The sequence below is a fragment of the Neofelis nebulosa genome, chromosome 6 (genome assembly GCF_028018385.1).
Source record: "Neofelis nebulosa isolate mNeoNeb1 chromosome 6, mNeoNeb1.pri, whole genome shotgun sequence".
NCBI classification, from domain to species: domain Eukaryota; kingdom Metazoa; phylum Chordata; class Mammalia; order Carnivora; family Felidae; genus Neofelis; species Neofelis nebulosa.
In genome coordinates this window covers 136,561,438-136,575,925 of record NC_080787.1, presented here as the reverse complement: position 1 = coordinate 136,575,925, position 14,488 = coordinate 136,561,438, and the positions used below count along the sequence as shown (strand labels likewise).

General features: G+C 33.5%; 1 protein-coding gene and 1 non-coding gene across 8 annotated transcripts in view; both read right to left on the bottom strand.

The window, feature by feature from the left end:
- The window catches only part of STXBP5 (syntaxin binding protein 5), a 170,711-nt gene that overhangs the window by 41,659 nt on the left and 114,564 nt on the right, over positions 1 to 14,488 (bottom strand). For 2 of the 7 annotated variants that reach the window (XM_058735568.1, XM_058735569.1), the window contains exons 20-21: positions 10,595 to 10,654; positions 10,448 to 10,495 (exon numbers count right to left, since the gene is read on the bottom strand). The exons of 4 other annotated variants lie outside the window; for them this stretch is intronic. In XM_058735568.1, the coding sequence (XP_058591551.1) occupies positions 10,448 to 10,495; positions 10,595 to 10,654 (108 nt within the window). The remainder of the gene's footprint in view (positions 1 to 10,447; positions 10,496 to 10,594; positions 10,655 to 14,488) is intronic. One more of the 7 variants, XM_058735570.1, reaches the window with a different exon arrangement.
- On the bottom strand, positions 1,847 to 1,954 carry LOC131515565 (U6 spliceosomal RNA). The gene has a single exon (XR_009263633.1). It is a non-coding gene; the product is annotated as a U6 spliceosomal RNA (small nuclear RNA).

Below are 14,488 nucleotides of genomic sequence, written 5' to 3'. Positions count from 1 at the left end.
GACCTTAGGCCTATTACTTTGCCTCTCTAAACCTGAAATTTCCTCATTTGTTAAAAAAGGATAGATAATAATGCCAATTTCATAGCTGTGAAGATTATACAAGATGATGTAAGCAAAGCGCTGTGCGTGACACCTGACACACAATACGGATTTGATAAATGCTAGTTATTAATAATAAACAAATGCAATGATTTCTAAATAAACTGTAAAATGCTATCCTAATGGGCTACTAATATACTTGTAAACTACCCAGCATTCCTTTAGTCTAATTCTGTGATAATGTTCCGAGTAACTAAAACAACAAAATGGAAAACAAAACAAAACAAAACAAAAAACACTTTAGGACATAAGTATGGAACAGTAATGAACCACTGAAGTTCAACCTCTTTTAAGTTTGTTTCAAAAACTAAATTCAATATATAGCTAAGCATAACAAAGATAAGTGACTTGAATAATTTACAAGCTATATCATTCGTCCTCATTAAATTAAAATGTATTAAGTAACTATTTTGTCAATTAGAAATGTATCTGTTGAAGTTTTCACTCAATAACCATATACATATTTCTGCCAAAAAATTTCACTAGCATGAAATTTCTTTCTGAATTTCTTAAGTGTATGTTTTCAATCTCCCTCAGGATTTTCTACTAGAAATCCTTTTATATAAAATTCTCAAATATTTAAAAAACTTAAGTTACTCTTTCCCATAAAATACAATTTTTTTTTTGTCCAGCATTAATTTATCATGTAAAAAAAATCTCTGAATATAACTAACCAACTTTCAAATAAATCTTCCGTTGGTCTAACTTTGACATTTTATTGAGGTTAGAACCACACAATAATGACAAGGCAGCTTTTTTTTTTTTTTTTTTTTTTTTTTTTTTTTTTTACTGTAGTAACTTCACTATAAATGTCACAAAATGATTTAATTATAGTGTCTAATATTTCCTCCTAAAACACTTTGCAACTGGAGACCCACAACCTGACCACAAACTCATAGTTTTCAAAGACAGATATTTAAGCCACACTACTGTAACATTTTGATACAATTTTAAGCAAGCCCCTTGAACAAACAACTTGAAATAACAAATGTTAAAAGATTAACTTTGCTATTAATTCCACTTACCAATTAATATTATAAAAAATAAAAGATACAGAACTAATAATTGTAATGAATAGAGAAACATTTTTGTTACAGGTAGGAGGTGGAAACAAGGGCCGAGGGATACTTACTTATTAACCTATTAAATATTTATTGGGCACACACCAGCTATGTGCCAGAAGGCAGGGATTTCCTGCCCTCCAAGAGTTCACAGTCCATTCGAGGTATGAAATAAGTCCAGTGCAATGTAGCAAGTATTAAGAGAAGCAAGCACAAGGTGCTAACTAGAGTACATTGAATTTATAACTCTGGAATACTTATCTAAGACCATAGGATATGAGGATAAAGCCAGCAAGGAGTACACTTTGTACATTTTCACAAAACTATTTGTTCCCCACCTTTTTGTTGGCAGTATTTTTCTTTTTATGTAAAATTTACATACAAATGAATAGATCTTAAATATATATTGAGTTTTGACAATGTGCACACCTACATAACTCAAATCCTTAACAAGATATAGAAATTCATCATGATCCAAGAAAGACCGTGCATATTCTTCCCAATCAATTCCTGTCCTTGTCCCTAGAAATAACCATTGCTCTGACATGTTTTCCCCACCACTGATCAGTTTTGCCTATTCTAGAATTTCATATGCATGATATCATGGCATAAACTCTCGTGTAAGTCATCTTTCACTTGGGACATTTTTTTTTTTATCTTTCCCCAAAATATTCTATTATTATTTTTTAAAACATGGAAGCTTCACGAATTTGTGTGTCATCCCTGTGCAGGGGCCGTGCTAATCTTCTCTGTGTCACTCCAATTTTAGTAACATGTGGTGCTAAAGTGAGCACCTTCCCAAAACATTTTAAAGGTTACATTCTTTCTTCCATGTTTATAATTAGAATTTTTAGATGAAAAAGTCTCAATTAATAGATTCACAGGCATTATCAGATTAATCTCTTCTAACTGTCCCCCTATACACACGGATCTAATTTTTTAAGGTTTGAATTATGTATTCTTCACAGAAATTTTGGAAAATATACAAACAGAAAATAAGGCCATCATGAATTCCCATAATCAAGAGACAAAATTTGCCATATTTCCTGCCACTTAATATACATTTTTATTTAGTATACAAATCTGTATCTTGCTTTTTTCCTCACTATTAAAAAAAAGCATTTCCTTACATCAGTTGTTAGTATATTTTAATGGTTGCATATTTACTTATATGAACACTTACTCAGCAATAAGGTATTTTCCAATACATATGGCAACAAAAAATGTACAAAAATATTTGCACATATTTTGATTATTTCCTTAGAAGAGAGTTCCATAAAGGATAATCATTTCTAGTACAACTGTCCCCACATCCCAAGGTCTTCTCAAGTATGTCTTTAAGTAGCAGCTATTTTTTTTTAAGTTTAAAAGAAAGGCATATAAACATAATCTTTTACAAACTTGTTAAACAAAAACATGAATCAGAGAAAATCCCAATTCACAACTCTACCTCCTCAAAACTCAAGCTGCTCCATTTTCTTACAGCTTTGCATGTAGCTACATAGCTAAGAAATCTAAAGCCAGATTATTGCCTACCTTTTAATGTAACTTGTCTATCTTTTGGCAAGGGGAAGAGCAAAAGGAGGGGGAAGGGGATTTAAATCTTCAGCATTGCACACTGTGTTTGGATTTGTCGTCAGGTTCCATAGCCCTTTCTTCTACAGTCTCTATCCAGTGATACTGAACTCATCCAGGTAATTTTATGTATCAGATATCGAACTTTTCAGTACTAGACTTCATTTTATTCATTATAAAGTTATTTTCTCTGCTGATATTCTCTCTGTTCACTCTTTATGGCCTTTTTTTTCTTTTCAATATTAAAACATACTTTAGCAGCTGCTTTAAAAACCCATAGCTGCTAATTTGTGCATGTAGTTCATCTTGAAGTCTGTTTCTAATTTCTTCTTTGCTTGCTTCCTTCCTTTCTCTCTCTCTCTCTCTCTCTCTCTCTCTCTCTCTCTCTTTCTTTCTTTCCGTTTTTGAGAGAGCAGGGGAGGGACAGAGACAGAGAGGGCAAGAGAGAATCCAAAGGCTCCATGCTGTCAGAGTGGAGGTCTTGTAGGGCTTGAATGCATGAAACATGAGATCATCACCTGAGCCCAAATCAAGAGTCAGGTGTGCAACGAACAGAGCCACCCAGATGCCCCAACTTCTTTATTATGGGTCATATTTTCCTACTTTTGACTTTGAATCTTTATTTCACATGCCCAGGAACTTCTCATTGATTGAATGCTGGACAGAGTGGATAATACGTTGAAGGGAGTCTGTATTGTGTCATCCACCTTCACAGGTGGTGAGCTTTGCTCTACACCTTGCCGTTAAACTACTGGAGAATCCTTTGGTTTTATCAGGCTTCACTTTATTCTTTGTTAGAGCAGGTCTATTTCAGTTTGAACTTAGTTCTAGGATATGGCTTTTATGCTAAGAAGTGATCCTTACTCTTACGGAGGGCCTCGCTGGGATATCAAGAGAATCACCAAGGTGCTCAGCAGGGTCTAATGTCAACAAGTCCCAGAACTGGGTGACTGCTGGTATCCCTGTCAGCTCTCAGCCTTAGAGCAGGTGGCTGGTGCTAGGCCTTGTGACGTACGGTCTAGCTCAGGTACAGTGTTAGCCTGGAGCTGAACTGGAGGCGAACCTGCACACAGACTTCTAGGAGTCTGCCTCTGTGCGGTTCCTTCCTCTCTAGCACACTAACTCACACACTGCAGCCATGTTAGCAGCCCAGAACTCTAACCTCTGCCTCCCTAGCTGGATGGGACTCCACCTTCGCCTGAATTCTACCCACCCTGCACCGCAACAGGAAAGTGTTCCACGACAGAAACCTGGAGAGGTTGTGGGGCTCGCTTCATACTTCCCCTTCTTTCAAGGATGGCAGCCCTACACTGCCTATTGCTCAATGCCTAGCAAGAAGAGCTCATCATCCAGTCTGACTAGTTTTACAGTTGTGGAAGGCGAAGTCCCAAACCTAAGGTCTAATGTTGAAATTTAGGCCAAATGTTTTTATCTTTGAATTTTCGTGACTTCTGGGAAATATACTTGTTTTCAGGTCTGTTTAGTCAACCTCCTTGATGGTAGGTTCACAAGCAGCAGATCCAATCCAGAGAAGCTCTAGTCAGGCCTCCTGGCCGATACTCTGTACCCTGGGATCATTGGATGAAGCAGTCACAGACTATCCAGGATTTTTTGATGATCACATTTTTACTTCTCAGGAGTCTCAGAAGCACTTGCCAACCCAGTTACCTTGTCAGCTGATTTCACTGCGTGTATATAGAAACTTCCACGCATGCTTTGAAGTTACTGAACTTCCATTGCAACTTTCAAACTGAAGACATAATTTGAATGAGTTCTTGGAAGACAAGTTGTCTGTTCCTCTCATGTTCAACTGTGCATTCTTCAACTCTTGCTCTTTATACCCAATATCTTCCTTGATTTGAAATCTTTTGTCACTGGAGAGTATAAACCAGATCTCTTTTTCTATACTTTTGTCCACAGAAGAAATGATAGGAATGACAATAAAGTTTCTTCAATCTGAAGAAAACTGGTATCAGAGCTGTGTCTTGGCAGGCTATAAACCTGAGTCTCTGCTCTCTTATGAGTGGAAACCACTCTTTTCAAGCAAAATGTTGAAATGTATGCATATTAAATTAAAAAAAACCCGTAACAATAAAGAAACTAAAACTCAACTTATAGGATATGGCAAAGAAGCCAAGGGAAAGGAGGACCAAGAAGTAGAAATTCTCACCACTTATCACACATTATTTTAATAGCCAACAGACCTAATAATATCAATGTCTATCTCCCATGTTGAAATCTAAATTCCATGAGTCTGGAAATAAAATCTATCTTGCAAAATACTGTGTCTGTGTATGTGTATAGCACTTAATGTTTGGTCAATGAACATGGTGATGAATGAGTAAATAAATGAATAAACAAACTGTCACTGGAATTTTACTTCTACAGAAAGCAGCAGAATTTTCTCACAAATGAAATAAAGAGAAAAAGAGCGCAAATTAAACACGGGCCTATTCATCAAAAAGATGACGTTTGAAATTATTTCACTATTTTAACTTTAGCTTGGACTGATTTTATGTTATGAACCAAACAGGAAGTTACTTCTAGAAGATCATTTTATATTCTTCCAATGTAAGGAAAAGACAGTTCTATGGAGAAAGAAATGTATACACAGGAAATACTGACAGAGAAAAGACACACAGACTTTGCTGAGATTTTATTATGAAGTTTGACAGAAAATACATTCTGAAACAAAATGAAAACCCAATACACACTATGCCATACTCTTCAGATTTTAGTCATCCTGAAAAAGAAAAAGAACTCATTAGAAAAACTCAGACATGTATAATAGTTTCAAAGTACCTAACTGTAAACAATTTAGTTCTTTACAAACTGAGGAAGAGTAATCTTACCTGCACGCTTGACCCATCTTTCATCTTCTCTTTCAAGATGAGCTTCTAGTCTTCTAAAAGCCACATGAGGGATTAAATATAAAGATGAACTTCTACAGAAGTAACAGCCACACATTTGAGATTGAATATTGGGAATTTTAATGTAGAAGTATCAGTACTAATTTGAGTTTTATAATGAATTAGAATAATTTTATAACTTAAAATTCTACTTCATTAAGTTGGTGCATACCTTTGTATTCACATGGCAAACTCCAAATGGGCCTCTGAGAATTTATTTTTCAATGTAAATATAAAAGAATTCGGAAAATAGCACAAGAAAAAGAGGCCAGAAAGCATGAGAGTGAAGACACGCTATAGGTAAAACAAGAGTTCGAGAGACCTGGATTCTGGTCCCGACTAGGTCATTACTATGGGACATGACTTTGGATATGCAACTTAACTTCTTTGAGGCTCAATCTCTCTTCTTGAAAAATAAGGGAGCTTGAGCAGATTTAAAATTATAGAATTTAATGAGTTAGTGACTTAGAATATAATGATTATGAATCCATTTAAGTTGGGTTAGAACACTTTAAAGAAGGAATCACTGGGACTCATGTAAAAGAGAACTAATGAAAACAATACTTGGACTAATGATCATTATTTTCATTGATCAATTGACTTCAAAAATTAGTTTTTGCTAAAAAAGAAAATCATTCATTACCCAAGTAACTGCTAACCTAGAATCTGAGAGATTAAAAAGAGGTACAATTCGGGGCGCCTGGGTGGCGCAGTCGGTTAAGCGTCCGACTTCAGCCAGGTCACCATCTCGCGGTCCGTGAGTTTGAGCCCCGCGTCAGGCTCTGGGCTGATGGCTCGGAGCCTGGAGCCTGTTTCCGATTCTGTGTCTCCCTCTCTCTCTGCCCCTCCCCCGTTCATGCTATGTCTCTCTCTGTCCCAAAAATAAATAAAAAACGTTGAAAAAAAAATTAAAAAAAAAAATAAAAAAATAAAAAATAAATAAAAAGAGGTACAATCCTCCCTATGTTAGTTAACAAATACAACCTGAAAAATATCTATAGTGTCTGGAACGGTGCTCATTAAATGGAGCTTTGATTTCTGTCTGTTTTGGCACAGCACTCATTAAGTCACTATACTTTTGAATCTTTATATTTTAATCTCTAGTTATTATTTCCCCCTCACAGTTTCATGTAATCATTCCTTCTGTATGAAAATTAGTAATAATAGGGAACATGGACAGGATCCAGCTAGAAATCTATCTTTCACAATGAAAGAATCATAATGAAATAGAACTAATAATCTTTAGAAAAGGTTGATCATGTAGTTTCAAAATCTACCAACAATGCTAGCATCTGGACCATATTTTATTCATAAGGTACCATGAAAAATTTGATTAGCACTTTAACAAAGACATACATTTTAGGACTTTTTATACAAACGTAAGATAACAAAAAGTTTTACAGAATTTTGCATTTCCAAAGCTTTGTAAAATATAAATAATAAGCAAATAATAAATTGATAACCACTCTTATTTTCTAAATGATTTACAGAAATGGTTACCACTACAGGAAAGACTGATTTTGGAAATACTGATCATTAAGATTTTACTAACAAAAATTAATCATCAAGTATGAACAGGCAAAACAAATCACTATCTGTGTATTACATACATGTACCTTTCTTTAGGGATGCTGCAATTGTATTATATTCCGCTGTATTTTTGCTGTTGAACTCCTAAGGCTAAAGTTATGCCTTTTTAGGCTGCTGTTCTTATGCATGAATAAGGAAGTCACTGTCAGTATCGTTTACCTGAGTTAGCTGTCAGCCAGGAAACAAAGAAGCTGGGCATTGGGTAGATGGGTTAGGAGACTCTACTGTTTGCTGTAGTTACTCTCCTTGAGTCTGAGTTTTGAGAAAGGTAAACTTCCAGGCACGGTATATTACGTTTGGGTGAGAGGCACCAAGATGACAACCGTGATCTGGTACGAGGGCATAAGTTAGCATGAGTCATCCTTTTTTCTAGGTTACTATGTGGATAGAACAGGGTCATAGCCAGAATATCTAGTTACAAACCACATAACAGATCTGTTTTTGAATCCTTCCAGACTCCAGTAAATTGTCTTAAGAGGTAATACAGTACAGTGTTGAAAGGACAAACAGTGAAGTCAGACTACCTGGGTGTAAACCCTGGCCCCATCATTCACTAGATATGTAACCAACAGATACATTACTTACACTCTACCTCTCAGTTTCCCCTTCTGTGAAACAGGGAAATAGTAAGTAGCTCAATGCAGTTACATTGAATGGGTTAAACAAGAAATATTATTTATAAAGGGCTGGCACAGTGTCAGAAAAATTGTAATTTTTAAGTATATATGTATACATACACACACACACACACACACACACACATACATATTTAAAATACTGTCACCATCTCAGCTAACTCTGCTGTTCTGTTGGGCAGTAAAAAAAAAAAAAAGGGGGGGGGTTGATTTTCCAAGCTTGGGTTAGATTGTTTAAGTAAGAATGACATTTTGCTCCCTACTCCTCCAATGTCGGCAGCAGTTACTTTCAAAGAAAAGGTAAAGCTTCAGAAACAAAGTATCAGAGCCAAGACATTCAGTCAGTCTCCCATGCGAGGAGGGTTTTTTGTTTGTTTGTTTTGTTTTGTTTTTAACCACTGTCAATCTTAGGGGTCTAGACTTAATTCTTAACGCCTTCCTTTACGAGGCCACTTCATAACTTCCTAAAGTTGAAGCTGTAAATGTCTGTAGATTGAGGAAGAAAGAGGTGGTAATTTGATGAGGCCCAGGGAACTTCGGAGCAAGTACAGGACTGCATGATAGGGAACACAGTGAGCTCAGAATGCTCAAGGAATCCTAGCACTTTTGACACCATAAACTTTACACAGAAAATATGTCTTGACAGAGAGGTCTTCAGGAGATTGTAGGAGTTTCTCCAACGCCCCCCCCCCCCCAATAATGTTTCACTGACATTTTATTGTGCTTTCAATAGCATATTTTATGTTAACTCTTATTACAAAACTAGACACTAATGTAGGAAGATAAACTCCTTTTTTTTTTTTAACTGTAAAAACTTTACAGTCTAAAATGGAGCAGTCTCCATTTGAACAAAGGAAAAATTGAGAAGAGAGCTTTTCTTGTAAATATGTTGGGATTAAAACCTATATTGGAAGATTACCAAACAAAATTACATATAAAATAGGAGCAGTAGTTTCTGAAGACGTAAAATTATTATGTATAACTGTAACTAACCTAACCTTTGAAATGGTGAATAAAGTTAATGTGTTTCCCAAAAAATATAAAAACTGGCATGACAAAAACAAAAACTTGCCAACGACATAAAAAGCAAGAACATTACCAAAGAACTATCCTTCTGGTAATGTTCTTAATCCTAAGAAATTTGTTAATTGAAAACTTCCAAATATTCAAACTCAGATATTCCATGTTATGTGTTCTATTCACAACAGAAAAAACAGAGGAGCTAGTCAACACATAGTTAACAAAGCAAATACAGGATCAAAAATCAGAGAAATTATTCAAAAAAATGTAATCATATACAAAGTTCCTTTTATGTAAGGTAAAATTCCTAGATAATTGATAGATCATAAAGGTTCTTTGCAAAAGTGTATGTAGGAAGGTCTCTTATAACTTTTTACATTATATGACAGTAAGTACTATTAAGACAAAATATACTATAAAAAATTTGGTTGAAAAGTATTATGTGATAGTGCTAGTACATAATTAAAGCGATTTAACTATTACCAACTGATTCACTATAAAACCACAAAGAGATAATCAATTCCCCATATATGAAGAGCCCTTTGCCCAAGAATAAACCATCTTATTTAAAAAATGACGAGACGTGCTAACAGTCAGCCAACGTTAACATGACTAAACAGGGTTCAATTTACAATATGCAGACAATATAGATGCTACTTCTGAGAATTTTGGCAATTTAATTTTACTATATATTAAACTTTATCAGTTGACCAAAGGTAAATCTATTTCAGCTGCCTAGAAATGCTCCTCATTTAATATAATTCAAGGAACACGTGATAGGCATTTCAGAGGAAATAAATAACAAAAAACAGTATAATAAAAATTGTGGGTTTAAATCGAAGATTAAATTTATTCTTTTTGTAAAACAGTACTTCTCAAGCCTTTAAAAATCTTCAGAGAATACTCAAATTTTTATGACGAACTAAAAATCCTAGAGTTTGATTATATCCCCAAAGTTTGATTATGTATTTTGTCTTCTAATTTTAAACTTTGAAAACCTTAGACTGGGCAATTCAATTCAAAGTATACTCATAAAAACAGCCAAAGAGATTAATATAAAATACTATCCATCACTTAGTTTTACTTGTGGGGATTGGGGGGAGAGTCTTAAGAAAATTCCCATTTAACTCCAGGGCAGTGCAGATTACAGAGTCAATATTTTAGAGAACCATTGAAATTGGGGATTGTAAAAATTTGAGAAGGATGGGAAAAAGGTAGGAGAAAATACAAATAAAAACTATAAAGGAAAAATCTCAAAATTTGGTATAAAACTGTACTATTTACGGCATAAATTGAACCCTGCTTTATTTTAAATAAAGCCAAAATAAAAACAGAATAATTCACATTGTAAGTCAGGAAAAACTGCAACACCAATTTAACTGATTTTCAATAATTATTGCCCCAATGAGTTTAGAAGAAACAGCCCAAGAGATTATTGCTTAGCATAGAAATGACAAATTAATATATACAAAATGCAATGCATTAGATCATTTTCTGGTGTTGAGTAACACTGCATATAGCAAGGATTAGAAACAAAAGAGAAATTTCTATTTCCTACCTATATCACTGGCTACCATCTTGGAAAACTTTCTGCTTTTGGTCTTCACTGAAAATAATATTTTGATATAAAATGTCAAAATCTATTCAAAGTAAACTAAAATTAAACATAATTAAAAGAAAATGCTTTAAAATAAAGATACTATACCCTTTTCTATAAAATTATTCATTTTTTGTTCATCATCTGAATTGTGTGGTGATGAAGAACCTACACGAATCAAGACAATGGAAGGAACAAGCACATAGTCAGTCACAAACACGAGTTGTCACAGGGAAAAGTACAAACAAAATAATCTGGTAACCTCTAAGGTAAGTTTCCATACTATTAGCCACGAGATGTCATGCATATAATCAATAACAATTCTCATAATATTAAAGTAAGACAAGTAATCAGTAGTTCATTATCTTTCATGGTAGAGAATTCCTTAATATATATAAATATTAACTCTATAATGATTTCTCCATAAATTACAACCATTTGGAAAAATCCTGGTATACATTATACGTTAGAGAACAGGTAAAGAACAATATAAGCAGCAATAAACAGTTTCTGAACGAAAATGCAAAACTTCTTCGATATTAGTTAACTGAATAGGCTTCATCTAGAACTAAGGATCTCGGGCAAGAAGTATACTGACAAAATTTACTTCAGAGTTAGCTTTCCAGATACCAATGTTAAAATCATATATAAATTCTACTATTACCATAGAGATCTTTAAAAAACTGAGGATCATACTTATAATTTTAGGTATGTTCAAATACTTACTTATGTTTAATGAGGTAAGAAATAGTTAATTTTATTCCAGCTGCGACTTCTAATATAAGTTTATCTAATATTTTTACAGTTAAGATTTTATTTGCCTTTTCCTTAAAAAAAAGTGTTTCTAACTTTTCATATTTGATTTCTGACATTAATGTTTCATTTATAAATGTACTACTAAGTAGCACTCTAGTTGACAACTTCTATTATTAAATGATCTATTTTTTATAATAGCACATTTCAAATGATATCTCATCCATAAATTTTCAGTCTCCTCGATATAAATCACTTCCCCCCTTTTGAATTTCAACAACCCTTTGTATACTTCACCTATGATGTGTACTTCACTTAATACCTCATATTTTAAGTTCACACACATGTCTTTTTCCCACTGCACTGCACTTCTAAAACACCGGGCCGTTTTTCTTTTTTATCCCAGTGAAAGTACTGAACCTTAATAAATAAGGTCAAAATGATGCTTTCTTTGGCCAAGTGGAAAATATCTTTGAAGTCTCTCCAAGGACCAAGTAAAACCTGTCAACATTGGCAGTATCCAATTACTTCTATAATAGTCTTAAAAGATTATTCTTAAAAACCATGTTATTTTTGTTAAATAGCACTTATGGATCCTTATAAATCCTGTATCAAACAATACCACATAAGTAACACTGAACTCGATGGAACATGTTCAGGAGTAGAGATGGATATACTTGTTTTTCAAAGATAATGGTTACAAGAGGTTAGCCACAGGAATGTAAAAAAAAATATTAATACTTATTTCATGTGATATATTTCATTTTAGAGCAATAGCTAGGTAACATATCAAACATGAATATCAAATCATAAAAATGTTTTTTAGTTATTTCCAACGTAATAGGCAACAGAAGCCACAAATGTAAAACAAACTGATTTATTTTTCCCCTAACTGAAAACGCCTATCACTGCTTGTCAGAATTTTTGTCAAAGTTTCAAAAATGTTTTCAGCATATCTCACTTGAATATATTTACCAAATAACTGTGACAAAATAAACACCGAACTTATCTACAGCTTTTTTTTTTTTTTTAGGGTACATGGAAACTCCTGAAGGCACTGTTTATATCATGGTTAATGTGGCCCTGAGCCTTCTTCAACCTGAAATAACCTAACAGATGTTTTTATCATTTTCACATGTGTAGACACACCACACACACACATACACACAAACACACACACACTCTTTTGATGCAGTACTAAAACAAAATTCCATTATTAAAGTGCTCAGTAAAGAAATCTGAGTTCTTTGAAATAGAGATCAAATGGAAATGGAAGAAGTGATTTCTTATGTTAATTCAAGATGACAGAATTAATATTCTACTTCAGAGAGACTCCTGGTTTATTTAAAAATAAGTGGAAAAGGCAAACTATATTCATAACTTGGATATTCTCAGTATACTTTTTGAATAGAGCTTTGATATTGACCAGCCAAATTGTTGGGATCACCAATTTTGATCATGGATTGAAATGTTTTTCAAAAAAGTTTTTCTCCATCTATATTATTATTTTGAGTAAACACACTGATTTTGATAAAGGACATATGGCTACTTTTCACTTCTATAATAGTGGTTCTCCTAGTATTTATGAAAGACTCACTAACTTCCAACCCACTTTTATGCATTTCTTTTTCTCTCATAGATACATTGTTTTCTATTAACTATATTGGTTTTAATAGTCTATATTATATCACTTAATTATAGATAGATAGATACACAGATAGATATCCTATCACAATGCACAAAGTATTTGAGGCTAGTAATTTAATTACTACTTTCCATGGTTTTAATAACACGATTGCCTTGTGGTTCCTCTGATTCACCTCAAACTTACCCCAACCATTTTTTCTTTTTTGACCATTCTAAACTAAAAGAATTTTCATGTACTGGGGAGAGGAAGGATACTAAATTATTCCTTTATTGGGATTCTAAAAGCAATGAAGGCAAAAAAGTTACAAATGTGCAAAGAATAAGACAACTGGCCCAACATGGGTAGCAAAAATTACTATTAGCTATTTTAAAATGGACAAGTAGTAAAAGACACGGCTGTAAGAAAAAGTGTCAAAGGGTTAGTTTTCCAGAATTTTATTCTAGTTTCTACTGTATGTTTCAGTATGTATGCATGAGAGAGATCTATTTCCTGCTCTATGAAACACGTTTCAGGCACAACTACTATCTACCAAAATTTGATATGTTTTTTTGTGAAAGCAGTCTTTCCTCATATGCAGGAATGGATATAATTCTTCAGAAATTCTTATATCTTTCAGAGCATAATCAAAGACTAAACTAAATTAAGTTTTACATCTAAGATAAGAATTTGTGATTTATCAATGATTTTTTTCAGTCACAATGTTTACTTTGCTGTTCAAACTCACTCGAAACAATACCCAGTATCATATCATCTGTATGTTAAAACTATACTGTCCTTTCACATGGACAAAAAAGCATAATATATTTGAAAATGTTCAACAATGTGTGAGTTCCTCAGGTACAAAAGGAGCTATTTGGAGGGTTTTTACTTTTATGCACTTTTTATATTTATATACTTATGAGATTTTAATATACTTAAATACTTACTTATAAATACCTCTTTTTGGTTATTCCAAACATATATATACGTGTATATATATACGCATATATATACGTATGTATATATATATATACATATACACACACACACCTGTACACCTGTTGAAAATTTGGCTTAGGATAATGAGGAATATTAGTTTACTTGGGTTCTATATTACATGTCCAAATCATCCAATTTGGCTTACAGCCTTAACACATTGACAATGGCATTCACATGGTCTTTGGAGAGAGAGGTGAGAAGACCAGAACAGTATTGTAGGTAGATGGACACAGAACAGCAATAATGAAAAGATATTATAATTCTAAATTCCAAATTCAGAAATCACTCTAGGTCTGTCAGATCAGAAATAGAATTACTTGCTCCATATCATTCAAAGTTTACTGTACCGATGTCCAGACTTAACAGTAGGTGCTAACTATGTAATTCTGATGGCTCCATGTTTCAATAATGAGTGAATTTAATTATGAAATTTAAAGATTAAGAAAACCAGAAGGTGGATACATCTTAAGAAAAGCTATAACTTGTGTATTAGGAAAAGGAATTTCAAAAAGAAAATTATCACAAAACTTTTACAGTTCTAGGTTTAATAAAATGCTAAACTGAAACATGAGGGAGTGAAGTAAAATGCCCTTCTCAATATTTCCCATGATTAAAATGATTTC